This window comes from Seriola lalandi, unplaced genomic scaffold (genome assembly GCF_002814215.2).
Source record: "Seriola lalandi dorsalis isolate HSWRI2012SDOR001 ecotype SW California unplaced genomic scaffold, Sedor1 jcf7180002054574, whole genome shotgun sequence".
Taxonomy (NCBI): domain Eukaryota; kingdom Metazoa; phylum Chordata; class Actinopteri; order Carangiformes; family Carangidae; genus Seriola; species Seriola lalandi.
This window is the reverse complement of record NW_019525127.1, coordinates 767,057-780,786: the sequence shown is the minus strand read 5'-3', so window position 1 is coordinate 780,786 and position 13,730 is coordinate 767,057. Positions and strand designations below refer to the sequence as shown.

Here is a 13,730-nt window from a genome sequence, read left to right as displayed (position 1 = left end):
CTATGCTGTGTTCTAGAACAGGTGTGTGTTCTGTGCTCTAGAAGAACCCTGTGGACTCTTCTAGAAGCAGGCAGTAGTGTTCTGTGCTCTGTGTTCTAGAAGCAGGCAGTAGTGGCGTGGCTGGGTGAGTTTCAGCTGCAGTTCTACACCACCCACTTCCTCACCGCGGGATATGATCTAGACACCATTAGCCGCATGACCCCTGAGGTAAGGTCATGACCCCTGACCCCCTCACGCCCCGCCCCTTGTCTGTCAAGGCTCCGCCCAGCTCAGCTCTCAAATCAGCTCCCCACTGACCTGGATGATGTCATCATGACCCTCCTGTCTCTGTCACCTGACCCCCCCGGTGTGAGTCCTGAGCCTCAGCCAGTCACTCCTCATACTCTGTCTGCTTCATTTACATACCTGTGTTCACACATGGCCGTGTGTTCCAGTCTGTGCCGTAAACGCTACTCTGTGTTTGTCCTAGAGTGTGTTTGGAGTGCCATTGTGTGTGTGTGTGTGTGTGTGTGTGTGTGTGTGTGTGTGTGTGTGTTTTTGTGCGAATGTACTGAAGCAGACACAGTGGTATGACATAAACCCCCTAAGGGCAGGGGACACTCATCAGAAGATTATCCAAAGCAAAATATTCCTGAAGGCTTATCACCCGCAGCTCATGTACAAATGTCAAACGTACGCATAAAATTGTTTACATTCAAAAGGAAAAAACCCATCTACTGTAGCTGTGTTGAATTCCTGATGTAACTCAGTGTGCTTTGTGTTGAAGGACCTGACGGCAATTGGGGTCATGAAGCCTGGACATCGAAAGAAGTTAACATCAGAGATCAGCAAGCTGCCCTCCACAGACTGGCTGCCAGACCACAAGCCTGTAAGGCTTTCATGTGTACTATACAAGCTAGAAAAAGGAGGAGATGTTGAGTTTTGGCAGCTGCTTGCACACAAGCATATACACATGCAGCTCTTACAGATTGCTAAGGAAATATTTTTCAGAATCACAGTTCTATTCTGTATCTTCTGTAATCTGTGCACAAGGTTTTTATATTGGTGCCCATGTTTGTGTGTCGCTGTGTGTGTGTTTTAGGCCAATCTGGCAGACTGGCTCTCCCACCTGGGTCTTAGTCAGTACTACCAAGTTCTGGTGCAAAATGGGTATGAAAACATTGACTTCATCTCTGACATCAGCCTTGAAGATCTGCAAGAGATTGGTATCACGAAACTCGGTAAGTCACAGCTACATTATAAAGACTGCAACAACAAGGCAACTAGAGGTATAGCGATTTTGATTTTGTTCATTTGATGAAAATGACAAGTATGATTTGAAATAAAAGAGTCAGGGAACTAGACTGTCAGGGCCAGGCTCCAGTCTGTACAGATGTTGCTTTAAGAATCCCCTGTTATTGAAGGTTTTGTTCCACTTTACAACACATAGAAGAATTCAATGCCATAATACTGTTGATATACTAGTTCTGTTATTGTGTCTGAAAGATTTGGACTGAGTTTATTCAGCCTCTCTGTGGTGATAACACTTGTCAACCAGAACATTCATTTTGTTTGCAGAATAAACCTTTTTAGTTCAAAATAATGCAAATAAAATATAAATCTTTACAATTAAACAGAAATGAAGAGTTTCTACAACTATACAAACAAAACATTTAAACTGCATTTCAATGAAACTCAAAACGCAAAAATAGCCTATAATAGCTTAATATAGTAGCTAATACTTACTTACATACTACGGCCTGGTAGCAAATGTCCGGTGGCCTGATACTGGTCCACAGCCTGGGGATTGTGAACCTCTGGGTTAGATTTAATGATCATGCCTACTAGCGCAGTTTTCTGGGATATTTACTGTTTGGTTGTTACTTTTATTAAATAAACAACAAATACACTGGAATCTCTTCCAGCTTTGGAGTCCAAATATGTTTTCATTCTCTCTCTACCTCACAATAACGGTTCTCCTCCACACCACTGCCTCCCCTCAGGCCATCAGAAGAAACTGATGTTGGGAGTGAGGAGACTGAAGGAGCTACAGAGACGAGAAAGTGGTTCTGAGCCTCCTCAGAGCCCCTCTACACCTCCGTCCAGCCCAGGTGGCAGCACGGGCTCAGAGCCCCGGAGGGAGGCGAGGAAGCAGAGGGATGGTGCCCCCAGCCCACTGGCCAAACCTCGCCCAGGTCTCACACATTCACAGACCCCTCCCCATACACCGACACAAACCCCACCACAAACTCCCCCACATGTCCGGACCCAGCAGGCCTCCCCCAGGGCCCGGCCGCGTCCCTCCACCCAGATGGCAGCAATAGATGCGTCAGTGCCACTGCTTCGGCTGCCCAGCGAGGAGGAAGAGCGACAGAGAACTCACAGTCTTATTGGCTCAGAATCAGACTCTAGATACGCCACCGTGTGCCGCAGCAGCTCCGCACGTACTGCCGCCCCTAATGATGTCACTGTTAACCGTAGCCAATCATCTGTCACACTCCGTCCCCGTCGCAAAGGTCGGCCCCCAACACCACCTAAACGGTCTTGTTCTTCCATAACTGGGGGTGAAGGGGAGGGAGAGGGACAGGGGGAGGGACTACTAGGGCTGCCAACCTATCGAGAGCGGCGAGCCAGTGACTGCGGCAGCCTGGGGTCAGCTTTAAGGGCTCAGGGCTCAGCAGGCCTGGAGAGATCAGAGGGGGCTTCTGGGAGTGTTCGCAGCCTTGCCGCCATGTTGGAAACATCCATCGTGGGTGGAGCCAAAACCCTGCCGAAGAATCTGGGAAGCAGCACCAACTACTTACAGGTGGGGGGTGTATGTGTTTGGTTTGGTCTTTGAGAGTTACATTTTTTACTGGCAATATGTATGTGTAAATATCATGTGATCCCCAGGTGAGTCCACCAATACTTCGTCGCCAGGCAGGCGCAGGAGGTCTTGGATCTGAGGAGGATGATGCCAAAAGTCGGCGCAGAACCATCAGTGGACCAGAAGGCATCCCTGGTGATCAGACTGACCTGTTACCTCGGCAACCAGCCCAACAGCGTCCAGAGCCCAGGCCTCGATCCACGGTGGTCACCTCAACATCAGAGATCGCAGATGGCACGGTGACACTGCGAAGGAAGCCTCATCCCCTGGCAACAGACTCTAAAGCGCCTGTGACTACCACTGTTGTTACCATGACAACCGGCTCTGAAACCATACGCAGGAGACCACGCACCGAGCACACAGATAGTGTCAGTCAAAGCAATAACCAATCAGACTCTCCCAGCAGTCAAACAGATAGTAGGAAAAACGGAGTTGAGGCGCAGCAAAACGGTGGCGTGGTCCTGAGGCGGAGGCCGGTGTCTGAGGTCTCTGACAAGACGGAGGCCAACAGAGAGAGCTGTGAGTGGATGGAGGCCAGGAAGTCTCTAAAGCCGGCAGTGTCACCCAAACCATCCTCAGTCACCCTGAGGAAGACACAAGCTGAACCCCCAACACCAACCCGCAGGGTCCCAATACCAGGGCCTGATAATACTGACGTGGCACGGAGCCCTGGTGAGACACACACACACTCACACACACACAAAACTGAGGAATGGTTATATAGTCATCGAGTTTATCTGTGGAGGAACTGTTTATATTAATGTATATGTCCTTAAGTAGTCATATTATTATCACTATGTCTAGATTTCAATGTGATAATATCATCATCAAGTATTCTGATTGTTTAATTTTTGTGAAATAATAAGCCGGCTGAATGTTGCCTTTTAGTTTCATTTGATAGAAATATTACAGTTACAGACAGGAAACACAAGGGGAAAGGGGAGTGAGATGTAATATAGTGGTTGTGATTATATTATAAATGTCTTGACTGTTCGGCTTCCGGATGCCCCCACATAGACGCTTTAAAGCAATAATCTGTAATGTGTTATCTTGATTTTAATAACACCTTTGGTGATAAACTACAGCTAAAATAATTAGTAGATTATTCGATCAAGAGAAGATTAAAATGAACATGAATATAAATGAACCATGTAAAATTAAAGCAGCAACGCTCATAATTCAGCAGCTGCACAAACACCGCATTTATTGACTGTCAGCTAAATAGATCATGATGGTTCAGTTATATTGTGTTATTTTTCTGTTTTAATTTTAGTTGTAAATAAACGTTATAATTTAAGGTTCTACAGCTAGCAAATTTTAATTTATTGGTGCTGTTTCAACCCCAGATGATCTTCACCACGTACATAGATATCCAGCAGCAATCCCCTATTCACCTTGTGCGGCCCACCCTATACCTTTGTTGGTCTGGAAATTGATTTATCATTAATTAAATCACATCTTTTCCCCAAAGCTATGTAATATAATATATATTTAATTGATTTAATTTGGAATAGGTGTGTTTGATTGTGTTACTAACCAAATGAGTCTCAACTGTGTTTCTGATGAAGACTCAGACGACTCGTATTATGATTTCATACTGTTATAAACAGGAGGTTGATCACAAGCCGCAGATGTCAATCTGCAAGATGCAACACATTCCTATGTCCTGTGTAGACGTGAAGTTAAAAGACAAGAAAATGGAGTCAGAGCACTTCCTCATTGCTGAAATTCATAAGGTCAATAGGTCTTATATGCAGTATGTGTGAGTGACCACCGTGGACAATGGTGTCTAAGAAGACTGACAGCATTCTCTCTGACTCTCTCTGACCAGACCCGAAGCGTGTCCCTCCTCCTGTCTCCCCGAAACCCCGCGGCCCTCCGACGGCACCTAAACCAGGCAAGGCAATCGTAGCTTCAGCTACCATGAGCCCGAGTCCTGCTGCTACCAGTCCCACCCCGGCCCCAAAACCGTCCTCTCCGCCCTCTGCCGCCCCCCTTCCAGCTCCTGACACCCCTTCTGCTCCCTGCCTCTCTCCTGGACTTCCCCTTACATCCCCCTCTCCGGCCCAGAGTCCCTCCACCCCCTCACCCCACCCTGTCAAACCTCCCCGCTCCTCCATCGCCGGCCTCTCCATCGACTTGCTGGGAGGACGGGAGGTAGAGGAGGAAGAGGAGAGGAGGAGAGAGGAGGAGGAGAGGAGTAAAGAGAGGGAGCACAAGAGGCACAAAGAGCAAGAGGAGGAGAGGAAGAGAGCAGAGGAAGAGAGCCAGAGGGAGCTGGAGAAGAAGCCCTCAAGGAAGGATGGAGCGAGAGAAGAGGTGGAAAGTCACACAGAGGGCGAAGAGCAGGAGGAGGAGGAGGAGGAGGAGGAGGCGCAGCACCGTTTGGAGGAGACCAGTGCCTCTTTGGCTGCAGCTCTTCAGGCTGTCGAGCATAAAATCAAAGAGGAGGACGCACAAAATGAGTGAGTATTTATAGAGTTAATCAGCATAATTTAAATATAATCATTTACTTGTTGCAATCCAAGGTGATGATGAGCGGATCAGAGCATAAATGAGCTTTCCCACACAATGTAGAGCTGCAAAGCGAGACAATTATGGAGGTAATAGCCCTGTTCGTCTTCTCCATAAACAATGAGCCTCATGCAACAGCCAGTTGCACAAGCAGATTAAATTGCACATCTGAGTGATTTAAGAGAATCTATGGCATTCACCAGCTTTCTCGTACTTTGAATTTTCTCTTATGTACAAATTAAATAAAACCTCTTAAACAGAAATGGAAAATGCTGTGTTCAATGACCTCTACCAAAACCTGTACTTGCCAGCCACATCTGGCAAGAATTATTTTATCTCAGCCTCTAAAAAGAAAGCAAATTCTTTCAAGGAGAAAAAGTCGATTACAACCTCCCAAGAAACATTAAATCACTGAGTTTAAAGCCACCTGGAACCAAAGTTTACACTCAAATAAAAATCTGTATTTCATATCACCTTCATTCACTTTCAAATTCAAATTCAAATTCAAAGTCACTGGTGCAGGGTTTTGTCCCCATTTGCAGCAATAAACAGGTCTAAATTTAACACAGCTCGGATTTGTGCTTCAGGCTGGCAGCTTAACCATAGCAACAGTTGCTAAGGCTGATGTGTACTATAGTAGTCAGAGCCACACACCGTAACAAACAGACGGAAACAAGGTTTGCATGACATAAACTAAGGTAATAATAAAAGTTGTAAGGCCATGGCAGATTTGACCAAACCCTTGGTTACTGTGGTAACAGTGAGCACAACATAATAGCATCTGTTGTGTCTGTTTACAGCACAACCAAGCAAAAACATTGCATTTGTTGTGGCTGCTTCAGAATAAAAGCCCCCTTGTGTTTTGCCAGTAATGTTTGTGATGTGAAGCAGCAGCAGTAGGAAATGTTCAAGTTGCATTAGCAGTCACTTAGTGCAGCTCTGACATGGTGTAAAGAGTGAACAGGATGCAGTTAGGCTGTTAGAAATTAGATCAAATTGCACCGGGTTAAATGCTGTGAATCCAGAGTGAAAGTGGCCCACCATGTCACTAGCAACAAAAACAACTATCTATAGAGACAATTAGTGAATGTAAATACACTTAATGTGGAGCTGACCGTGAATAGTATCAAAATAGGGTTTGATTTGAGGTAAACTTGAAGAATTCTAACTTTAAAGTGGCTTTAATTAGAATTATACCCTTAGCTTTATAGTGAGTTTCTCATTGTCTACTTGTCTGGTGCTAAGCTTTACTGTTTTAAATCACTTTCACCATGGTTCATGCAGTAAGCAGCTGTTTTCAGCAAAAAAGTCCTTAAGGACGCACTGAATGCTAACTGCTCAGCACCAATTAGCAACTAGCTGGTGAACACAGTGGAGCTTTTAGCAGCTAAAGAGACAGATATTTAACCTCAGAGGTTCATAGAGATGAACTCCAGGTTTGTCAGAAACGCAACATCCAAATGAATGATAATGTGGCTCCGTAACTGCTGCTAAATAAACAACTGTTTGCCAGTGAAGGGAGAATTACTCAGATCTTTTACCTAAAGAAAGGTGCTGTAGGTTGATCACAGTGTAGAAACACTCGATATATACTTAAAGTGCTCAATATGTAGAATGTGCAATTTCAGAATAATATAGATTACTTTTATTTATGAAATACATAATTATGCACATATATAAAATACATCATGTGTTTGTTTATTATATTTATATATATAAAGTGATGATCCAGTGTTTCAGTGTTCAAATCAGTTATTGTAGGTTTAAAGTTACTGTTAATTATCCAGGAGATTCCTGTGTATCTGTGTTGAAGAGCATCAGATTTACGATTAAAATTCAGGCTAACAGTGGGGAAAACCATCTCTAATTTACTGTGAATGTGTCTGCCTCATTATCAGATAAACTCTTCCTTTTCTGTTATCCAACTCCCAGCTCTCTTTCCAGCAAAAAGACGACAGTCTCCATCTTGGATGACATCGGCAGCATGTTTGACGACTTGGCAGACCAACTGGACGCAATGCTCGACTGATCTCCTGCCCACGTCTCATTTCCAACAAGCTCTTTCCCTCTCCCCCATCATGTGTAGGTGTATCAAGAAAAGCTCTCCCAAGGCTCGATGCTGGCGCTCTGAGAGTGTGTGTGTGTGTGTGTGTGTGTGTGTGTGTGTGTGTATTTCAGAGTGTGTCCTTCCTGCACGAGCGCTTCTCATGTAGCCTTGTACAGTATACTGAGGAGGGAGACCTCTTCGTCTGCTGCAGTAGCTCTAGTACGCCTCCTGACGCGAGGAGGCCGCTCCCACACAACCTCTGACCTCTGCAGCCCAGCGAGTCACCGCCGCCCAGCCCTCAGACGGCTGTGTGGACTGAGAAGCACAATCATTTTCCTCATCCTTTATCTCCACAGACTCTGGCTAGGACAGAGATGCAAACCCAGTCAGATGGCGAGACAGACAGATAAGCATATTGCTTGCAAAAATAAGCACATAAACGGACTGACAGACAGGCAGATGGATGAATAGATGAATAGATGAGATAGATAGATAGTCAGATAGATGCATACAGATGAGACCCTGGAGAGAGTTTTTAAAAGCACAAAGAAAGACAGGCCACTTTCTGAGTCTGTCTCAGTCCTGCGATGACAACAGGATGCATTTTTCCAGATGAATCGTAGCCTCTACTTCTCTTGTGTATGAGTGGAGGATTGTGGTTAGCCGGACTTCCTGAGCTGTGTGTTGTCTCTCTTCATGTTGTTGTTCTTGCTGTTGTTATTGTTGCCGTTGTTGTCGTTATGAGTGTGTGTAGTCCCTGCTGATGCTCATGTCAATGTCCTCCCACTCGTACAGTAGTTATACTAATGATCAGACCGACGATATAGATGTGTGTCCACGAATTTTAAGACACTCACACACACACACACACGCACACACACACAAGTACACACACACACGCACACAGACACACAAATGCACATCACGTCGGTTTTAATCTCGCTGGTGTTCTGCTTTGTTGGTGTTTAGCTCCACCTATGGAGGTTTGCTTGGAAATGATTCCACACATATACAATACAAAGACTGACATATACACATTCACATGCAAACACACACACACATATATATATACAAGCACACTCATGCGGTGTATCCCTTGTCCTGCTGCAGTGAACAGTGTTTTTAAAAGATAATCCTATATTTCAATGCTTTATATAGTCAATCCAGTATACATACATAGAGTTTATAATATACCTGGGTATTTGAGCTGTTAGAGCTCCCTCTAGTGTTGGTTAGTGAAACTGCCTCTAATCTGCCCACCTTCCATCTTGTCTTCCCCCCTTTTTTTTTTATCTCCCTTTGTGTCCATTATTTAACTCTGCATCTCTCTGTGCCTTGGTAGTGTTCTTTCATATATTCAAGATTATTTTTGTCTCTTTTTTTCTTGTTTTCCATTCCAAAACGTTTAATGGTTTTCTCTGTTTCCTCACAAACCCATGCTCCTTGTGTGTCTGTGATGTCAAACGTAGCTTATAGGTTGAGTTGTGAGTCCTATATGATCCCTGAAATCAATCGCCCTGTCTGCAGTCCTCCTGTAACCATTGAGAAGCCTTGTTTGAGGCCATTTAAACCCCCCTCCCCTCCTCCTGTAAGCTGTAATAAGTTGGCTCTGCTCCACCTCGACTCCCCCAGTTTTCAGTGGTCCCTCATGTAGGCCAGACAGTGGATCAACCACCAGTGTTCATCCTGATGAAGAGTCTACTTGTATTTTTATGCTCTTTGAAAACAAAGATATATTTGAGAGACAGATGGTTCTATGTTAATAATAAAAATGAAAATAATGATAAGACATTGAATTGAGGTGAGCTGATTGAGCCTGTACATTTATGGTTGAGTTCTGGATGTGTTGTGACGGCTGTTGTGCCATGGTTGGGTTTAGGTTGTGTTTCTGCTGTGATGATGCATTCCTGTACAGCTGTGATCAGAATAAATGTATAAATTAAACCTTACGTGACTATTTGAGTTTTTTTTCTTTTATATCTCATCTGCTTAAGAAATTGTCAGAATTATTTTGTAGACTCTTTTACAAAAACAATATGACCATACAACTTTGATTACACCTAAGTGATTTAACCTATAGGTGGTTGTTGAACAGCCTCAACTCCTCTGGTTTCAGGCTTTCAATAGCTTGAGTGACATTGGATTGGGAGACTGTTTTTGGCGAATAAGGCCTGGCCTGTTTGAAACAGGCCAGGTTACTGCTTTCAAGGCTGTAGCTCCCACAGCAGACAGAAAGGCATCTGCAATATTGTGCGGATTTAACAAATATTACATATAATGGTGTATTTCAGGTCTGCATCTGATAATTTAAGTTTTAGACAAAATTAAGTAATTGATTAAGATAACAGGGCCTGATACCTGGCAGTGTAAAGAGGGCCTTGAAACAACATTTAGACTGTAATTTACAGACTACATATGTGTCGCTCTTTAAATCTTAAGAAAATTGTGCAGGGTTTGGTTCTGGTGTCTGGACTCAGTATTTCTAAAATCTTTGTTGCTGCACTGTTCATTTTTGTTTCAAATTGTACTGAATATTATAGCACTAGATTTCCCTTACTTGGAACTAAAGGGCCTAAGTTAAACCATGAAAAGATTAAAACTGCACACAAGTATTTTGGCAGGAGTGTCCTTTCTACCTTATCATACACCAACATGAAGTGGATGAGAGGCAAATAATAACTAAAGTCCATGATGCAGAAAAGTGTCATCCTAATATTACATATCAGAGTGAACTTGCTACAACGCTCTGCAGAACATCAGTTGACATTGTTAACACCTACAGGCGCATGGTGTACAACACATGGTAAAATATCTTGCTTGCAGAGATTCTTCATGAAATGTGTGCTTAAAAATAAGGCAACAGGCCAATATTGTTTTAACTTTTACTTCTAAAACTACCAGACCTGTCCTGATCTGGAGAGTGACTCCGACTGCTCCATACCACCAACAATACAACTTGTTTACCCTGTGATCTACTGAATTAAGAGCAATGTTTTCAGTGAGGGGTTTATATTTGGAGCTTTTGCAATAGTTGTTGTTTGAGGTATTTTGACTCCTCACCACTGCACTTCGTCTGACCCCATAAATTAGATGTTTATGTACTAACTCTACATAACTAAAGGATTTGAGTTGTAAATAAGAATTTGTGTTTCTCGAATAATTAAGATTGGAGGCCTGTTTTCCTGCAGTGTTTGCAATATTACTACTGTACAACAAACATTTAACAGGTTCATAGGACAATAACTTCAATCCAGCTGTCTTGTCTTTACCCTGTTACTGTACTGGTTGAAATAAGTTAATATTATTTGTGTATTTATTTATGTTATGCTGTGTGCATGTGAACAGAGTATTAAATATAATGAACATTTGTTTGCCATCTCATTAAACTTACATGTGCATCGTATCTAACTAATTATTTGGTTGTAATTCCGGGTATAACTTGGTAACAGTTCAAAATCCAATGCAGAAGTATGACCCACCCCTAATATTTAATTTCAACCAGCATTTAAATGCCTTTATTCCGTTAGCGTTCAGAAACTACAACTCCCATGAGGCTTTGAGAGGAATTCTGAGTCTAGGATTCATGGGAGATGTAGTTGTTCGATGCTAACAAAAAAAAAAACGTTGTTATTTTAGCGTTGTTAGCTGAACAAATAACTCTGTACAGCTCGTTAACGGAGGCAAAGTAAGTGCAGAATATGGTCAGAAACTCCTTCTTCATAAAGTGTGAAAAACACATCCCAGAGGGGGCGGGACTTCCGGTTGAACCGGAGGCATATAAGTTCATCGCCTCGTGCACGTACAGTCTCTTCATCGCAGCTTTGGGAAGGAGGGGGACTCACCTTTGCTGCACTTTTAACAGTTTATTCTCCAGTCGTTGCACCATGGCAGTAAACAACAACAAAAACAACAACAGCAGCAACAGACACTCACCCTTTGTTTTCTGTGGCCGAGTGGTTCCGTTTGTTTCACAGAGGCCGAGCTGCTCAGACAGACGTGAGTATGAAGTTAACATGTGGCGGACCTCGCGCAGCCACGTTGGCCTGATCAGCAACACGTGGATGATCTGTGAGAATAGCACAGTGCTGGAGGTTATTTGTATATCATTTAGTTTTTATAGCATAGTGTTTATATAAAAGATTCCACTGCGTTTTCTCCACTCAGACATTAATAATAAATAATAGACCAGGTCTGTCATTAAAAAGGTTATACTGATCAAACTAGGTCTGCATTTTAAAAACCACTTTATAAAAATGATGCATTATCATTTATATAGACTGATCTCCTGCCCTTTATCAGGGTATCTTAAAAATCTATTTCAGTTTCCTTCACAGAAAATGTGATGTTGGAAGAAGTCCTAAATTTCATGTATGAAAGGAAAAAGTTTTATTTTTCTAGCCTTCCTTAGAGGGTAGCGGTACTTTTTGGTACCAGTTCCAGATCTGTTCAACTTAATCATACATAATCTACTTCTTATCCAGGTCGTGTTTACAGACATTAGGGAATATTGTGTACCGCTGACAAAAGTGAGATGTCAATAAGTTCATAAACTCTGTAGATTATTTTAGGTCCTCTTTTCTGCAAAAAGAAGCCAGTAGCAGAAAGTGAGGTGCAGTTTTCCCCATTTATTTAAAATTGTCATGTGTCTAATCATCCATATTAATGTTACAGATGAAGCTGAAACAGACGGCAGTGCGGAGACTGGGGGCTGAATGGTGCTGTGCCTTAGCAGACTGAAGACTGGGAGCTGGTGAGTCTTTATGTCGGTTGTATGAAATGGTTTCAGCCAGTGATGACAAACTAAATAAACTTTTCTGACACCTACTATGAGAGCTGAACTGCAGCTCCTGATTCTAACTTTATTCTGAGGCTCCACTATCGGTACATTTGTGCAGCCTTCACCTCAAAACTGTCACTTTTCCTAACTTTATTTAAAATTTTTAAACCATTTTGCAGGTAAGAATGAGGAAGCTGGCTGGACAAAGATCCAAGGCGTCTGCGTTTCAGATGAAGTTCTTATTGAGCAGTGGGACGCCGCTGGGTGTGAGAGCTGGTGAGTCTTTATAACGGTGTTGACATTTGAACACTTTTTAGCCAGTGATGACAAACTAAATAAACTTTTCTGACACCTACTATGAGAGCTGAACTCCAGCTCCTGATTCTAACTTGAATCTGAGGCCATGTGATTGTTGTTCAGAGCATGTGACTTTTGTCCCGTTTTGTCTCTTAAAATGTCCATGTTTCTTGTCTTGAGGCTGAACAGGGCGAGACTGAAGACTTGGGGAGCTGGCTGGACAAAGATCCAAGCGTCAGGTGGTGGTGAGATCACAGATGTGATCAAAGGGTCCACTGCTGTCTGAGCTGGTGAGTCTAAATAACATGTTGACTTTTTTTGAAAACTTTTTTTTTTTTTTTTTTTTTCCTAAACAGCCAGTGATGACAAATCAAATAACTTTTCTGACACCTACTATGAGAGCTGAACTCCAGCTCCTGATTCTAGCTTTTTGTCTGAGGCTCCTTTAGTAAATAGATTTGTACACTTTATGCTCATTTCTTTATGAGACTTATAACTGAGCTCCTCTGTTACAGGCTGATCCATCACAAAGGAAATGAATACTCCTGACTGGTGCCGCCAATGACACACAACGGGTGATCTGGTTTATTATAACGGGAAGTCTGTGTGTGTATTTTGTGCGATGCGTCTACCTTCCCCCTATGAGAGCTACCGGCTCATCATTATAAACCTTTTTTTTTTTTTTAAGGCTACTGTTGATTGGTTGCATTTATCTCTATGGCCCTGTTCACACCTGTCATTAAAATGTGCCTTGAGTGGCCACTCATGATCAGATCTGAAGAGGCCGTCCTTCGTGTTGCTCGCACGCTCACCTGCCGCTGCTGCCTGTGACGTGCAACTTTCTCCGAGATCAAGTGCTCTCTCTCCTTTACTCTAAATCCTTGTGCTACCGTCACTGCCTTCTGCTAATTACAGGGTGTTGAATTCGTCTCACCTGAATTATGTTACATCAATGTGATCTTTGAATAAACTTATTTTTATATTTAAAACCTTGCCAGCGCCTTGATGTAATATTCAACACCTCACACCAAAAGGAGACATGTTTCTAGCCATTTTACATGTGCAGTAACAGCTTGAAGGCACAATCTCCAAAATATCTGACCTCATGAATTGCATGTATATGGACATAGTCTATATTGAAGTTGTAAATGGGAATTGAGTTCTCAAATAGTCCTAATTAGAACTAGGTTTATTTTCCAGCGGCGTTCCCAAGTTTACAGTGTAAAACATTTAACAGCTTCACAGAAGTT

General features: G+C 42.9%; 1 protein-coding gene, 1 long non-coding RNA gene and 3 other non-coding genes across 7 annotated transcripts in view; all 5 read left to right on the top strand.

Moving 5' to 3' along the window:
* LOC111663280 (uncharacterized) overlaps window positions 1-9,355 on the top strand; it is a 35,367-nt gene extending 26,012 nt beyond the window's left edge. For 2 of the 3 annotated variants that reach the window (XM_087176929.1, XM_023417422.2), the window contains 7 exons: window positions 100-207; window positions 767-868; window positions 1,082-1,220; window positions 1,983-2,785; window positions 2,872-3,517; window positions 4,677-5,310; window positions 7,292-9,355. In XM_087176929.1, the coding sequence (XP_087033055.1) occupies window positions 100-207; window positions 767-868; window positions 1,082-1,220; window positions 1,983-2,785; window positions 2,872-3,517; window positions 4,677-5,310; window positions 7,292-7,388 (2,529 nt within the window). In that variant the 3' untranslated portion in view covers window positions 7,389-9,355. The remainder of the gene's footprint in view (window positions 1-99; window positions 208-766; window positions 869-1,081; window positions 1,221-1,982; window positions 2,786-2,871; window positions 3,518-4,676; window positions 5,311-7,291) is intronic. The other variant, XM_023417424.2, reaches the window with a different exon arrangement.
* A 1,853-nt stretch (window positions 9,356-11,208) lies between these two features.
* On the top strand, window positions 11,209-13,260 carry LOC111663252 (uncharacterized). The gene is made up of 5 exons (XR_002761370.2): window positions 11,209-11,402; window positions 12,078-12,156; window positions 12,363-12,459; window positions 12,661-12,770; window positions 12,996-13,260. It is a non-coding gene; the product is annotated as an uncharacterized LOC111663252 (long non-coding RNA).
* LOC111663318 (small nucleolar RNA SNORD60) lies at window positions 12,191-12,279 on the top strand. The gene has a single exon (XR_002761375.1). It is a non-coding gene; the product is annotated as a small nucleolar RNA SNORD60 (small nucleolar RNA).
* On the top strand, window positions 12,499-12,587 carry LOC111663322 (small nucleolar RNA SNORD60). The gene has a single exon (XR_002761378.1). It is a non-coding gene; the product is annotated as a small nucleolar RNA SNORD60 (small nucleolar RNA).
* LOC111663321 (small nucleolar RNA SNORD60) lies at window positions 12,835-12,923 on the top strand. Its single transcript, XR_002761377.1, has one exon. It is a non-coding gene; the product is annotated as a small nucleolar RNA SNORD60 (small nucleolar RNA).
* Window positions 13,261-13,730: the final 470 nt, after the last annotated feature.